This window comes from Betta splendens, chromosome 3 (genome assembly GCF_900634795.4).
Source record: "Betta splendens chromosome 3, fBetSpl5.4, whole genome shotgun sequence".
Taxonomy (NCBI): Eukaryota; Metazoa; Chordata; class Actinopteri; order Anabantiformes; family Osphronemidae; genus Betta; species Betta splendens.
Genome location: NC_040883.2, coordinates 11,119,025 through 11,134,344, shown reverse-complemented (window position 1 = coordinate 11,134,344; position 15,320 = coordinate 11,119,025). Strand labels below are relative to the sequence as shown.

The 15,320-nt window shown below is 44.8% G+C and overlaps 1 protein-coding gene across 1 annotated transcript; it reads right to left on the bottom strand.

The window, feature by feature from the left end:
• Positions 1-4,289: 4,289 nt before the first annotated feature.
• LOC114852469 (AN1-type zinc finger protein 3-like) lies at positions 4,290-14,615 on the bottom strand. Its single transcript, XM_029144873.3, has 6 exons — positions 14,275-14,615; positions 10,609-10,649; positions 10,225-10,413; positions 9,439-9,513; positions 7,942-8,139; positions 4,290-6,197 (listed from the first exon to the last, which is right to left on the bottom strand). Exons 1-6 carry the CDS (start codon positions 14,355-14,357, stop codon positions 6,043-6,045), a joined length of 741 nt encoding a protein of 246 aa, XP_029000706.1. The 5' UTR covers positions 14,358-14,615; the 3' UTR covers positions 4,290-6,042.
• Positions 14,616-15,320: the final 705 nt, after the last annotated feature.

Sequence of the window (15,320 nt, the reverse complement as noted above, 5' to 3'; positions counted from 1 at the left end):
AGACTTATATGTGTGTCTCTCTCCGTGTGTGAGTCTCTGAGTGTAAACCTGTACACGTGAAAGTGAAAACTCTCTGGAAGTGGAACCAGTAAATCATCCCAAAGCTCATCCAGACTGACATTTACTACATGGTACAGACACACAAGAGCAGCAGCTACATACGGTGACACACAGTAAATGTACACATGCTCCTCTGGGTTCATCGTGTGACCTGCGCTCCTGATTGAGGGTGAGTCCGTTTGGTCCCACGTGGGAGAGAAAGTGAAGAGAATGGGCTGAAGGTCTCTGCTGTGATTGATAAAGCATGTACGCGCCTCCTGTGGCTCATCGTGGTGTGTGTGTGTATGTATGTGTGTGTGTGTGTGTGTGTGGTCGCAGGAAGGTGAGATGGTGGCAAATGGACGCCTTTGAGCTTGAACTGATGCTGAAGTGCTCTTGACACGATGCAGCAGTGTCTGAGTGGCATTACAGTTTGGCTGAGTTGCTTTCCTTTGTAAAAGTAAATGGGAATTTTCTTTGGTTTGGCTTCACAAAAAGCTTCTCATCCTATGAGCAGGTTGTTTTTTTGATAGATCAGCATAAATATATAGTTTGATGGTTGTGACTTGGCGCAAACCAGTAAAATACCAGTGGAGCAAAAACTGGAGGTGGAGTTTCAGTGTTGATATCACTGCAGGTGGTCTGAACACAGTAATGCATGTGCTTTACCTAAGTGATGTGTTGGTTGTCATGACGACGACATTCTGGACAGGTTGAAAGCTGGTTGTCGTAGTTTGTGAAGATTCAGAGCAGGAATTGGTTTGTTAGCAATAAACCAGCAAAGCTCCTCTGTGGTTCAGATCTAAACCAACACACAGCACCTCCCTCATGGTAGCGTCCATGAATGGATCCGTCTTCAGAGGCCGTGGGAACGTTTGCTGCATGAGGCAGGAGCAGCAGTCCTCAGATCACAGAGCTTAAATTCATCAGGAACTAAGACTCAGGAGGCTTTAATGAACACGAGCTGAAAGCTTGTGACAACTTCCAGACCTAAATGTGCACAGCGTGTAATAATACTGGTTTGTAATACATAGTATTTTGTAAACACTACATGAATTGGACAAAAACAATCCGTTTACATTTTGTCATAAAACGTTGATGTGTCCTTAAAACAGGCTGAAGCATGAAGTCGGCACAATGTTTTACTGCTTATTATGCTGCAGCTGTCAAAACTGCTACTTCAGTCCAAACTGGATTCAGCTCTTTTTAACCTCTGGGTCCGGGAGACAGACTGAGCGCCGGCGACTGAAGTAGAGCAGAACATCAGAAAGAAGGCGAGCGCTGCGACGCAGAGACGAAGGTCAACAAGGTGAAAAATACGTCAACGCCACCTGAGGAGGAGGAGGAGGAGGAGGAGGAGGGATCGGCTCCTATGAAGAGAACCGAGGAAGAGGCCGAACAATGACACAAATAATACACTAGGTTTATTGAGTAGCAGTTGAGTGGCATTAATTTAGCATCCTGCTCCTCAATGTTCCATGTTCTGAAGGCAGTAAAAACTCTGTTGAGTGGCTCACATTTACCTAATGTAAAGTTAAGACACTTCCCGTCCACTCACCTGTAACAGACTGCACCGCTGTCATCAGTCTTCTTCCCTCCGCTTCTCCCTCTGCTGAAGTCTGGGGAGAAGTGTCCAGTCAGCGTTCTGCTGAAAGGTCACATGCAGTTTAGAAGGAGAGCTCAGCCCAGCAGAGAGTAATGGCCACGCTGGAGTGGATCTTCTGCCGCCGCCGCTAATTTCCTCTTAAAGCTGACCAAATGTCAGCAGCTCGTCTGTTTGATTGTTCTGCAGCAGAGTGTGGGTTTGTGCGTTAAAAATGGTAACGAATGGCCCCGGACTCATTAGCTATGGTAGAGGAGGGATTATACTCTGTGTCTCTGGGTATAGAATTACTTTCAGAGAATATTAAAGGACATCGTTTAAGCAATGACTCTTGCCAGTAAAAGCGCAGCAGGACTGAATGCTGGTGCATCTGATTTAAAGCACACAGATTTCTGCAGGAGACTTTAGTGTTAGCAGTGAGCGCAGCTTTAGTGGATGTCTCTTCATCCTCCTGCTGGACATGCGGGTGCTCGCCCAGTGTGCTACGCTGCTCCCACTAACTGGTCACCAGCTCCGCCCGCTGCCCGTCAGACGTCTGCTTCATCCCACAGAACGGTTGGTAACGATGTGTTAGTGTGGAATCGGCTGCAGCGAGGAAAGAAAGAAACAGAGCCACAGGTCTCGTACCTGTGCTAAGCTGGCGGTTGGTGCACGCGCGCTTTCAGACAGGGTTAGCGGTCATGGAATGCATCGTTTGTTCACCAGCCGTAGGACTAATTAGTAGACTCGCCTGCTTCACTGGCTTTTCTTCTTGTGTGGTCAATACCTGCTTCTAGTGCAGCATCGTTTAAAGTTCATCACTGTCCTAATTCACCCCGTGTCTAGAACCCTCATCACTGTATGCATGTATGCGTATGTTTGTAGATAGATAGATAGATAGATAGATAGATAGATAGATAGATAGATAGATAGATAGATAGATAGATAGATAGATAGATAGATAGATAGATAGATAGATAGATAGATAGATAGAAAGAGAGAGAGAAAGAGAGAAAGAGAGAGACCAACTATAATTTGACAAATCTGGTTTACTTATTAGGAGTATTTGATTATACTGTACATACAGCTGAGGTCAGTTCTCCATGTTTTATTTGTATTACACAGTCAATCAGGCTGCAGCATCATCATGTCTGCCTAAGTGGAAGTGATGCATCAGATGCAATTACACACTGACTAATAACAGCGTTACACTGGGTCAGGACAGTTGATGTTCGGTGGACGCCCCTCTCAGAGCAGAGTCAAAGCAGGAAGGAGCACATCAGCGCTTCAGTCACACTTGTGCAGTGCAAACGAGCGGCTCCAGGAGAGATCGAGAGAGGCAGAGAGAAAGTCACAGCTGAGAAGAGAGAGGGGACGGAGCATGTGGCTCCTGCAGGCCTCCCCAAAACAACGAGGACCATGACGGCAGCCAGTCAAAGTGAGCACCAGCGCCGCTGCTCGTCACCAGGTGACCCTCCGTCTCCCACAGGCTCCAGCTGACACACATCCCACACAGCCCCTCGCCGCCGTGCTTCATCCTGTGTGTCAGGGTAGAATCAGGGGAAAGCACAGGCACCGACAACCACGGCAAACAGACATCGCTGACCACTTTATCAGGTACGCGTTTATTATTGAGATCACAGCGGTTGCTGGGGTCGCATCACAGCATGGTCCTAATATTTTGAAAATGGGACCAAAATCTTAGAATCACACACTCCATGACCCACTGTGGCCTCAGCGATATATATTTATGTTATGCCATGTTAATCTATGGTATCTGGTACCTTTAATAAGTCCTGTTGGTCAGAGTCCATCTGTTTCTTTCGATGTTGCTTCCTGTGAGCCAGGGTCTTAACGTATTGGCGGCTCATCCGGGATAAACAACAGGATTTTTCAAAGGAATCAACAGTCAGACATAGATTGACATGTCTGCTGTAACAAAGTGCTGAGCAGGAGAGAGGAGGGGTGTTTATCAGTAGCTAAGTGACACACCTGATCAAGGTAATCAGCAGGGAGCACTGGAAAACCAGCAGGACAGTAGCTCTCCAGGACCAGGGTTGGACGCCCCTGGTGTAGCACGTAGCACTGTTAGTGTGAGCGACTACACTCAGGCTGGCAGCCAGCTTCAACACGTGAGGACGGCGTTTGATCACTGCTACATACGTTCGCTTTTTTTTTTACCAGCGTTAATTAGCACAACAGGCCCATGAGACTCATCGCTGCCATCAGGAGGCTCTTTAGCTAAAATTCTCTATTAGTCTGTATACATGTACACACACACACACACACACACACACACACACACACACACACACACACACACACACACACACACACACACACACACACACACACACACACACACACACACACACACACGTTGAGTAAATGAGAGATGCTTTTTAGTGTCCCTGTGTGAACGTAAACAGCTGCTTAGATCTCTGAAAGCTGGCAGGATGTCAGGGCATGGCAGAGCGCCAGCAGCATGATGCAGAAGGATTTCTTACCCAAATCACCTCATGCAAACAGAATACAAAAGAAGTAGAGGTTCACCCTAACTCAAAGAACCTAATCAAATTAGATGAGAAAGAGAAAAAAAACACAGCTTAATTCTCCTAAAGCTAAATTCACCTTTTGATTGATTCCATCAATAAGGACAGGAGAGGTGTCCATGTTTGGTCTAATCCAGTTTATTCTTTAAAGTAAAGGAAAATAATGTGAAGGGAAAGCGAAGAGAGCAATGGAAACAAAAGATTTTTTTTACGATCATCTTCCCATTTTTATATCACATTACAACCAAAAAAAGCTCTGCACTAAAGTATGGATAAATCAGAAACACAGGCGAGGTTAAATGTCTTTTAAGATACAGAATATTCATTCATTCATTCATTATACATTATCTGTTCATATCTTTGACAAAGAAAATGTTTGGGAAGTAAGCATCTGCTGATCTTATCGTTCATTCTGCTCATCCCAGCTTCTTCCCTAATCTACAGCAAAACAAGTAAGAGGGTCACAGACAAAGCGAGAGGGAGCGATAGAGAGAGAGAGAGAGTGAGAGAGAGAGTGAGAGAGAGAGAGGGAGAGAGGGAGAGAGAGAACAAAATAAGGAAAAATAGAGCAATCAATAGAGATGAGAAAAGGAACGTCTGAGGCAGGAGGAGGACGCATGTGAGCTCATCATGGTAGACGCTGAGGGAAATAGGGACATTAAAGTGGGGGGGAGAACAATGAAACTAAATAATATTAAGTTTTGATTTAAAGTTAGTGACAAAAATGACCTTACGGAAGGTCTAAGACAATATGAGAGACCTGAAAAGCCAACACAGACCCAAACAGGAACCCTGGGAGTGATGCTCAGCCATCTCTCCTTCAGTCCAAACCTAAACGTCTGTTTGTGCTCCACGTGAATAACAAATGAGAACACGGAACATTGCGTGTATTTGTAAAAGTATAACAATGTGAGGACACGAACAATGCAGACACTCCAGGTCCAGTCATCAGCACAAGTCTATTTTAAATGTCCACCGTGTCCTCCTGAACAATGAGTTGTAGAAGAGAGAGAGAGAGATATTGACAAAAAGAGGAAGACGGAGAAAATCCTCAACAGTTACATCTGGATCAGTCACTTCCCAACATTAGAAACAAATGTGTGCGCAGTCTAGGGACAAGCTGTCAGCATGAATGCTGCAAGTTCTGAACTGGGAGACACAGTACGACCCCAGCTTCATCGTCAAAATGGCAAAAATCAGCAATCCCAAAACAAAAAGAGGAAAAAGTGTCCTGCAGCGGAAAAGACAACGATCCGAGTGAAGATTGGGCTTCGATATCCTGAGGTGGATAATTGACAGGCATCTGCTTTTTATTGAGGGGTCGGTCGGGGCAGAGGTGATGGACGGCTGAGGGGTAAGACACTGATAGAAACGGAGGCTGGCTAGATTGGTGGTCTACAAGAAGTTTAGGCTTGGCGCAGAGTAGAGAGCAGCTCTGTCTGATTCTGAGGTAAAGAGCACGGTCCATAAAAGGTGCCAAAGCAACAGTCTACACGAAGGGAAACCACCTCCTCATTCTTTGCCTTTTTCTGTTGTGAGGTAAAGTCTAGCGTCCAGGACAAACATTTCCTCCCTTTCTCTGTCCACTCACACTGGTGTAGTCAGGAGCTAGCAAAATCCTGAAGAAACTGTTTATTTCATGAACTCGGACGTTCCTGGCTTGGCTTTTCCAAATGGCATCTTAGCAGCAGGGATATGATGCAGCCAACAGAAGCAGAACCCACCGGGACACGGACTACAGTGACAGCGAGCATAATTTAAGAAAGAGCTGGAGGTTTGTATCCAACATCCTCAAAAAACAAAAATGAGAGGAAACAGAAAAATCAAATCCCTGTTTGTGCCAAGATGCCATCTGAACACGGAGGCGCTTCAGGAGCACTCCTCACCGATGCGCTGGCAGGAGCGGCCCACCTTGCGGTCCAGCTTGACCATCTTCAGCACGGCCTCCTGACGGCCCCGGCCCAGGTGGTCGAACAGACACTCGTGCTGCTCCGGGAGCCGATGCAGCATACAGAAGACGTAACCTGGAGAGGGGACAGAGCGGTTACACTAAAACCTATGGAGCCACTGTCAACGTGATGCAGCTTAAATATTAACAGTCGTGCTTCCTGCTCCCCAGATTCCGCTTTTACTCCATTTAGTGAAGACAGACAACCCTCATCTCTCTGTCTGCTGTAGCACCCTCTACAAAAGGGCCCGCCGCTGTAAGAGGCTCATTAAGCTCAGAAGCTCGTTAGCTCAAATAGTCTCACATTCATTCATTAATAGAAATAATAACACCTCTGGCATTCAACCAGCGGTGATTAGAAGCTCGCTTTGACAACCGGTTGCTATGCGATTGTAGTTGCAATCGTTGTGTTCAACTCAGCCTTAGAGGAGCCTGCAGCCGTCTGATGAACTGCATATTTTAGAATTTCCATAATTATCATAATTAACGAGAAATGTATTAAAACCATAAGCACTTGATTTTGTTATAATTATGCTGCAACCACAATTATAGCACAAAGTCAGGTAGTCACTGGGATGAAAGCGTCGCCCTTTAAAGCTCATTCTATGAAAAACTAGCAGCAGAGTAGAAAGAAAGGATTTCACAGACTGATCAGATTATACCATGAATAGCTGTTACTGTCCAATGGGTAGACTTTGACTCTGAAGCGCCAGGTTGTCTTCGTGTCCACGCTGAACGTGCACCTTTAAGATGAGTCTGGAGCTTTTGTGTAATATGATCTGATTCATAGGTGTAATAAAATATTATTTTAGTTTTAGGTAAAAAAAAATATTCATTGAACAATCTCCCACACGTACAGTACTGACTTGCTATTAAAATCACCAGTTCATTAAAAGGCCACTTATATAGGCAGTTTCTCCATCGGTGCCACAGGGTTCAAAAAGCCACCGCTCTTCTAAATCTAAATGAATGATAACAGATTAGCCTGGTTACTTGTTAATCCCTCTAAACCTCAGTTAGAAGTCATTAACTTACTGGCTACTGGTAAAGCAGTGGCTCTTCATTCCACATTTGAAGGTGTTGGAGCAGAAGAATGAGCAGCAGTCACGTTTGTAATTTGTATTTTCACTCTGTGTTAGTCCAGTAACTCATAGGACAAACATCCAAAGTCTGTGGAGTGTGACAACATTGGATCTGATGCTCCGCTTGAGCTATTTTTTCGTGCCCATTTATATCTGAAAAGCGTTCATGCTTTCAACTCATTATCTCACCGTCTTGGCTTACACTGTGGAACATTCTGCGGCACCATTAGCAAAGTAATCTGCAATTACTGCAATAGTCAGAAATCACTATAATTGCCCCCATTTCCCCTTTCAGTCTGTAAAAAGCATGTTTTCATAGTAAGCGTCGGACTATTAGGGATGGATGGTCCCTGCATTAAGAAGCCTCATGGAAAAAAAGGGGGAAGTCAATTTCCAATTTAGAAATGATTGCAAGGGTTTCAGCAGATGGTCTGTGAGCAGTGAAGAGCTGTGACTTTTTAAGTACTTTAATTTGTATGCAAACAAGTTGATTAGCAAGCCAAGTATTGGTTTAAACGGCATTAGTGTTGGTGGTAATTGGTTTATGTTTTATGTGCAATGTGAACATTCAGGCTTTCAGTAATGGCCCCCCAAGGCGAGCACTAGCCCAGCCATCGACACAGGTGCTGTAGAAGCACAGTACCATGACCTGGTTAAGCGGCGCTCACTCGTTTCTAATAACCGCTGCTTAATGTGCCTGCTCTGCTGTGAAGGGTCACGTGGTGGATGTGGACGTACCACAGCGACAGGAACCCAGTTCCTGCTGTACCAGTTCCAGTTTTGTTTGGCAGCGATGGCAACGCTTGCGGCTCCGCTGTTTACAGCCGCGAGACGAGGATGACGACGAGGCAGACGAAGAGGACGATGAAGACTCCTCGGGCGCGTCACCCAATCTCGCTCGCTTCTCGGGCGAGACGTCGCTTTCTGACTCCGAGCCTGCAGGCACATAAAAGCACAGGGACTCGTTAGCTGCAGTTACTGTGCCTCCCAACCGCATCACAGCACAGCTCCATCAAATGCTCAGATTCGTCAACGGTAAACAATTGAGAGTCTCTAACATTTTACAAAATTTTACAAAACGACATGCTGGCAAATCACCCAACAGTTAAGCAACTTGTTGGAAATTGTTTTAAATAACTGGACTTCCAATCCAGCCAAGGGCTTCTCCCCCTCATTGCTCTGAGATCTACATAATAATCCAAAGTGCATTCATCTTCCAAGCAGCAGACCTCCTGTAATGGGTTGCAAAACAACTTTCATTTATTACATATACTCATACATTTAGTGAGGTCTGTAACAGAAAGAGAACAAAATTCCTCCTGAATGAAAGAGATAAATATGCTTTGGATATTAAATGGTCCTCCAAGCTTTAGACGCAGCACCAGACAGAGAAGAGCGAGTTCTCACCAGTTGGCTGGAATCTCAACTCGGCTCTTCTCATCAATCCTGTGGACTTTTTCTCCGGTCCGTCCGAATGCAGATCAGCACTCAATAAATCTCTGAGAACTAGGCCAAGCTCAGCAGCCAGATCCCCCCCCAGCCTGCCCCATCGATCCCGACGCACGTGTAAGTATGAGTGTCTGTGCATGCGTCTTCCTCGCTGCCTCCTGTTATCCCATAAACCTCTGCAGCCAATTTACAGCGGCTGGAAAGTCACATTTAATAACCGTCAACAACTCGCAAGTTTTGTTTTTTGCTAAAAAGACAAGGAGGCTTTGAGAAGCGCAATTATTTATACGATAAGGTGAGTGCTGTGGTAAAACTGCAAAGACTGGTAACGCCAAGGTGTATCCAGGCTGAACTGAAGAGAGAAACATCAAGTCCGCCGGAGCAAAACGTTTAAATGATGCCGGGTTCACCCTAAAGAACAGAAACCTACACTGGCACAGTCTGCACTGCTTCAAACCAACCACTTTGACATGACTGACATCATGCATCTGCCAAAAAAGGCCATCTCAAACCGAGTCCTATAGTAAAACCCAGCTATCGATTTGTGGCGCTGCTAAGCATTGTATGTATACAGTATCTGTAGCGAATATCTAATCCAGTATCCACTGTATCGACTTTATATGTGCACGCTCTATGCACCTCCCCATAACCTTCCCTTTGCTGTTTCCCCAGGAAGAACAATTAACCAGGACCATGTGGATCAATGCGATGCAGCCCCTTAAGCAGTCGTGACCCTGGCACACTGAACCCCACAGCGGACCCTGTGCTGCTGGACCCGGCACGTACCTGATTCAAAGGCGCGTTTGGTGGGAGTGGAGAATGAGCTGAAGACAGGGTCTGTGCTGGAAACATCTGAGAGCGCTATAGGGAGTAGAGAGAAGGGAACAAAAAAATGAATTAGTTTCCTCCTGTAAGCCAGTTACTGACACAAAAACCAATTCATATATAAGTAATTCAACAGTAAACAAAAAAATCATTGATGAAAGTCCTACAATGCATGCACTTACATGCATGGAGTATGTAGTAATAACCATCACTAAAAGTAAAGGACTGTGTTCTCCATTAGCCTGCACATCCCAGCTGTAACACAGGACTGGGTTAGTGTGAGCTCCACACACACAGGTAGACGCTTTATTGTCCTTTCCTGGCTCTGCCTCTGCAAATAACCTTGTCACTGTATAGTGATGACAGATGCCCTGGCAATTGCAGGTGTCCTCTTAAAACCTTCACTTCTGAATAGATACCCTTTCCTATCATTCTCTCTATCTGTGCCATGAGGACAAATATAGCCAGGGCAGGGCACTGCAGAAAGCTTTCTTCTTCCTACTTTGCTTTGGACGAGTAGCTGAAGGGCTTCTGTAGCGAGCACACTTCTGAATTTGCAGCCCATTACACACACATGACTTAAAGTTGTAGGGCAAGCATGTCAAGCCAAGCCGACCACGTTACATAGCCCGAGAGCAGCTCTGCCATTTCAGATAGGGACGGCTCCACAGGTAGTGAACGTGCACCTTTTAGTGAACTACAGCCTGAAGCCAAAAGACAAGCGTCAAGCGGTTACTGCTGCCTTACCGTCCTGAGCAGGTAGAGACGTCACGCCCTCCTCTCCTGGAGAAGAGTCTTCCGACGCATTAGGCATTGAGATCAGGGACTGACTAATGCTGCCGCTGGCTTCATTACAGAAGATGCCTTCCTGGATGCTGCTGGAGCTGGAGGGGGCCTTTTGGCTACAGTCACCGTCTGACTGTTTCTTTTGAACATCTATAAAAACATTAATGAAATGTTTCAGATTGCTTTAACTGGCCTTGGGTTATGAAGAGGTTAAGTGAGGTGTCGATGCATTTCTGGTGACTTAAATAGTTCTAAAGTAAGACTAAAGACAGGAACAACCCAAGCTATGCTATGGTTACTATGCTCCTACCAATAAAAATGGGAGAGCACAGTAAGAGGACCCACCTGCAAAACATTTAGAGCACAGATTCATAGTTTTGCTGGACCTGAGGAAAAGAGCAGACAGAGAAGTTGCCAGTGTTATTTGAACAGCTTGTGGAAGACCAGCTCATAAAATACATGAAGTTGGATTCAGAAGCATCACGTGTTTCCTATACGTCCTAGCCTCCAGGCTGTGAGACTTGCTCATCTGAGATTTTAGTAAAGACGAATTTAAATGAGCTGTGAGGTTAAATAATTCACTGAACCCACAGCTGCCACACCATGGTCTGAGTGGCGGCATCAGCTGAGGTGGAACTCATTAGATCTTTTCCTATACGCTTGAAACCCACTCAACAATACTAAGTAATTAAAACAGAAAATTAGACATGAAAACACAGTTTAGGGCTGATCCGTGATGCCCTGCGTTGTTCAGCAGCACAACTCCATCACAACAGATGGCTTTGACTTTCCTGAGAGGCCTCCTCTCATTTCCTCTCTAGTCCTCATCCTTACTGTCTGTGCACTCAGCGTGACGGTCACTGCTATCAGTCACATTCTATTTATTTTGGGCGCTTGGTTGCACACCTTTGTCCTCATTTCTAAATGTAGGGTCAGCTGCAGTCAACCTGAGGTTTGTCTGTCAGTCTGCTGCTGCACGGTCTCGGGTATAAAAATAGGGAAAGAGGAAGCAAGAAATACGGATAGAGGAAAAACCTCATATGACACAGGCGGGGAGGAAGCCAATGATGAGTGAACAGCAAGTCATATCCTGTTGTCAACCATAACACATCAGAGGTAATCAAAATCACAGATTAATTAGGGAACTAAGGGGGTGAGAAATACCGAGGGGAAAAACACTCAACAAAGCAGCTCCTGCATGCTTGTTAGGCTGAATGAAGTTGAAACAGGGTGCACACAATTAGTCGATTTCATAGTTGGCCCAACGCTGTTACTAATGAGAACGTGTGATACGTGAACCTCAGATAAAGATGGGCTCCGTTGCCGTGGTGATTCAGTTTGAGTGACACAAGAGAGCAAAGGCACGATTGGGTGGTAACAGTTTCCAGGGAAGTAAAGTTAAGTGTTACTGATGCAACTGTGAAAATAAAGAATAACAAATAAAGATGCATGTGTGTTAATAGAATGCAAACAGCGATACTGGGCCTTTTTTGACTTCACACTACAGAGAGATCTAATATTTGTGCTAAATTGGAAATGAGCAGGACTAATAGATTTTTCAGGCTAAAAGAATCTGAAAGGTTAAGGATTCAATTTGGCAGAGTTTCTGAAACCTCAACAGCTTTGGGCCTTCTCAGCATATGGCAGTGAATTATTTTACACATTTACTAATCTTGACATTAAAATTTCAGCAAATTCAGTAAACACTCCACATGGTTATAGGCGTCCTGTCTCTCACAAAGGAGACTGGATTTGTGCTATATTGTGAAAGCACCATAGTGTCTCATGAAGAGTGAAATGTGTAAGTGTCAGTAACATGAACAGGTCTCATGCAGCTGTACGCGTCATTTTTCTGGCCTGAACTGTAAAACCTGTCAGTCAAAAGCCAACACTCCCTCTACTCTGTCAGTCACTGTTTAATACTTCCACTGATCTAAAGGTTTGTTGTGAGCAGTAATGTAGGGCTAATTATGAGGCCAACTGAATAAGCAATTACTTGACTAATCCAGCAAATCTCTTCACTCTTGGCAACAGGAACCTTCAATTCCGTTCAGGGTTAAGCATAATTTTTGCTAATACAAAATCATTTCTTTAGGAATTAAGGTTTTTATCATGTATAATGTGATTTACTCAAACAGGACATCAATGTGTTGATGTCCTTTGGGCACACTTTGGGCATTTATACAGTGTACACAGACACACACACAGACACACAGACACACGATCCCCTTCAACCAGTTGACATCATCATAACAGCACACAAAGGTTATATCACGTATATGTATATCATGTTATATCATGTCCACGCTGTTTATATGTAAATTCTGCAATTTAAAAACATGTGCACACATTCAAAGACGTACTTCACCACAAGCCCTTGTTTAGACATGACCGAGATATGAGAGTGCTTTCTTGCTATGTGAGACACGTCCCAGTTGAGCTGCACTCGACAACCTTTACAAGGACTTCCAGCCACACAAACACAACTAAGGCAGAAGGAATGTAACAAACACAAACTAATGATTAAACGATTAAGCTCATCAGTGACAGGCATGACACATCTGAGCTGCAGTAAAAACAGAATCCTGCAATTAAAAAAAATAACCTGACAAAGCAAATTAAGCTCAAACACCTGTGACACCACATTGGCAACCAACTTCTAAATGAATGAGGTTTCCTCTTTTCCTTTGAGGTAATCAACCTGCTGTTCTCCAGGGTAAAAAACAAAATGCAAGGATTCATTTGACTCTTGTTAAATGTCACACGTGATTATTGTTTATGAGCCACAGAGCATCAGATTCACAAACTAGCACAATGAACACAAATCTACCTTTGACATGCTGCACTGAGCATTTTGCAGACTGAAATTAGTTCAGACTGAGAAACAAGAACTTGGCTCCAGTTTCACACTGTGCTGCTCAAAAGGAAATAAATTCCTCCTGAGGTGGACACAGCTCTAATCATCATCTAAAACACAAGTGAGTCCAATATTACAGCAAGTACAACAGTAGTGGCTAAAAACTAAATGGTGAAAGTATCTGTTGATCATGTCCAGCTTTGTTGCTGTGTCTAAATGTATGTACTCTGCACTGTTCGAATCTCGGTGAAGGACATTTTATATATTAAAGAAGGGGCACAAATGCCCTGGTTTTGTTTTGTTGGAAGCCCTGCACTCGGGTCATCACTGCCGCCTGAGAAAGGAGTCTCGAACTTTGCTAATGCTCAAGGAAAAGAACTAAATGAAAACCCGCTGACCGGCACTGGTCATAAATGTCTTTTTCTGTCCGAACAAACGACTTCTCAAACTGTAGAACCTGTGAACTTGAGCACAATAAGGCATCTGTCCCAGACACATTAAAAAGAAAAAATAAATAAATTCAGTAAGTTGAGTGAGTACAGCCATTTAAAATATATATTTTAGTACACACAATGTTTAGTAACTCTCCATTCAAATAATTACAAATTAAACCGTGTAAATTGACTGATCTGTGCTGCCTTGCTTTGCTGCTACAGCCACCACAATCAAGTTTCAAACTCCTTGTATGCACAACTACCATGACTAGTGATACTAGCAAATATTTAGCCGACCTTAACAGTGTTGGCTGATAACAGAAGCTCCCACCCAACACTCACAGGCCACGCAGCCGTTAAACTGGGCAAAGTTACTAGATAACGTGCAGCCTACTCATGAGGCAAAACCCCTAAACGCACACAAAGGTGGGCTGATAAAACCTCCACTGCCTGTTTCCACTGAACTCCGCTTTATTACTTTATATCTGCATCTTTACAGCAGCTGTTTAAGTTATGATTATCGTTTATTAGGACAGTATTAGCCCTGCTGGGGTTAGCAAGCAGCTAATGCTACAAAACAATGGGGAGGGGGTAATAGGCTCATCCCTGCCTGAGCTGCTAACGCTAACGGCTAGCAGCCTAGCTAGCTGTCGCCAGAGAGAGAGAGAGAGAGAGGACCTGAAAGGGAAACGTTATATCGGAGGAGTGTTTTCGTCTTACCCCCAAAAGCCACAGGGGCAACGCGGCGGTATAACGTTGACGTTGCTCGGAGGCTTGCTGCCTTCGCTCCCCGTGTCCCCCATGTCGACGCTCCGTGCGAGGCTCTCCGCGTAGCAGGTGAATCCGGGGATGGAGCGAGGGCCTCGTATTCGCGTGTGGGTCCCCGGGGCTGGTCGAGCGGGCCAATAACCCGGCCGCGCTATCGGTAAGAGTTTCACGACACGGGGGGCTCCCTGCCGACACGAGCGGCCACCGATTATGTTGGAGTAAACCGGCTAAAATCGACGTTAAGACGCCGGAGACGTCAAAGCCAGCGACGGGCAGCCACCGGGGAATCCTGGGCCGATCAGCTGGAGCTGAGGAAGAACCACTGCCGCGGAAACGGGGGGTGCGTGGGGGGGGGGGTTTAAAAGAAACTCTATCGTATCGGTCTCTGTTTAACATGGAAAGCCATAAACACACAAACATGGTAATAGTAAATACAATACATGGTGACTAGCCAGTTACAGTTGATGAATAGAAATTGATGCGGTTTGTTCTTGAGGATCACCCCAGCTAACATGGTATAATCCATGCAAACTATTCCTACAACCAGAAAGCCCAGATCGCTGACAGTTTGCAGGAAGGAAAGCGGAAAGTAGCAGGTTTGAGCTGGAAAACACTGAATCTATCTTATCTGTAGCACGGACAAGAAAGTAAAGACTGAGAACTATCCATAATTTACCAGATTCTAAGTGCACTATTTTCACTTGATTGCTGTCATTACTTAGAAACCTAAAAAAAGATGGGAAATTGCTTAAATCTACAAAAACGGCAACTTAAGCTTTAGCAGGAGATTCAGGATCCGGTCCCTGTTCTCCATCCAGCCCTCGCTCTCCAGTCACTAACTAAAAAATAACACACAAGTGAAGGAGAATGCTATGAAACCAAATACATAGGACTTGCTTTTATCTTGTTAAAACCAAACCTATAACCTATAATTATCACAGTAATTAGGATGAATGTTAATACTATAACTTGCATGTACTTCATCAAACCAGCCTGCT

Coding starts and splice junctions, on each gene's coding strand:
- LOC114852469 (XM_029144873.3), bottom strand. CDS start 14,357: ATGGGGGACACGGGGAGCGAAGGCAGCAAGCCTCCGAGCAACGTCAAC. Junction 10,414..10,608: donor GTGCTCTAAATGTTTTGCAG/GTGGGTCCTCTT, acceptor ATGTTTTTATAG/ATGTTCAAAAGAAACAGTCA. Junction 9,514..10,224: donor GTCTCTACCTGCTCAGGACG/GTAAGGCAGCAG, acceptor TACTCCCTATAG/CGCTCTCAGATGTTTCCAGC.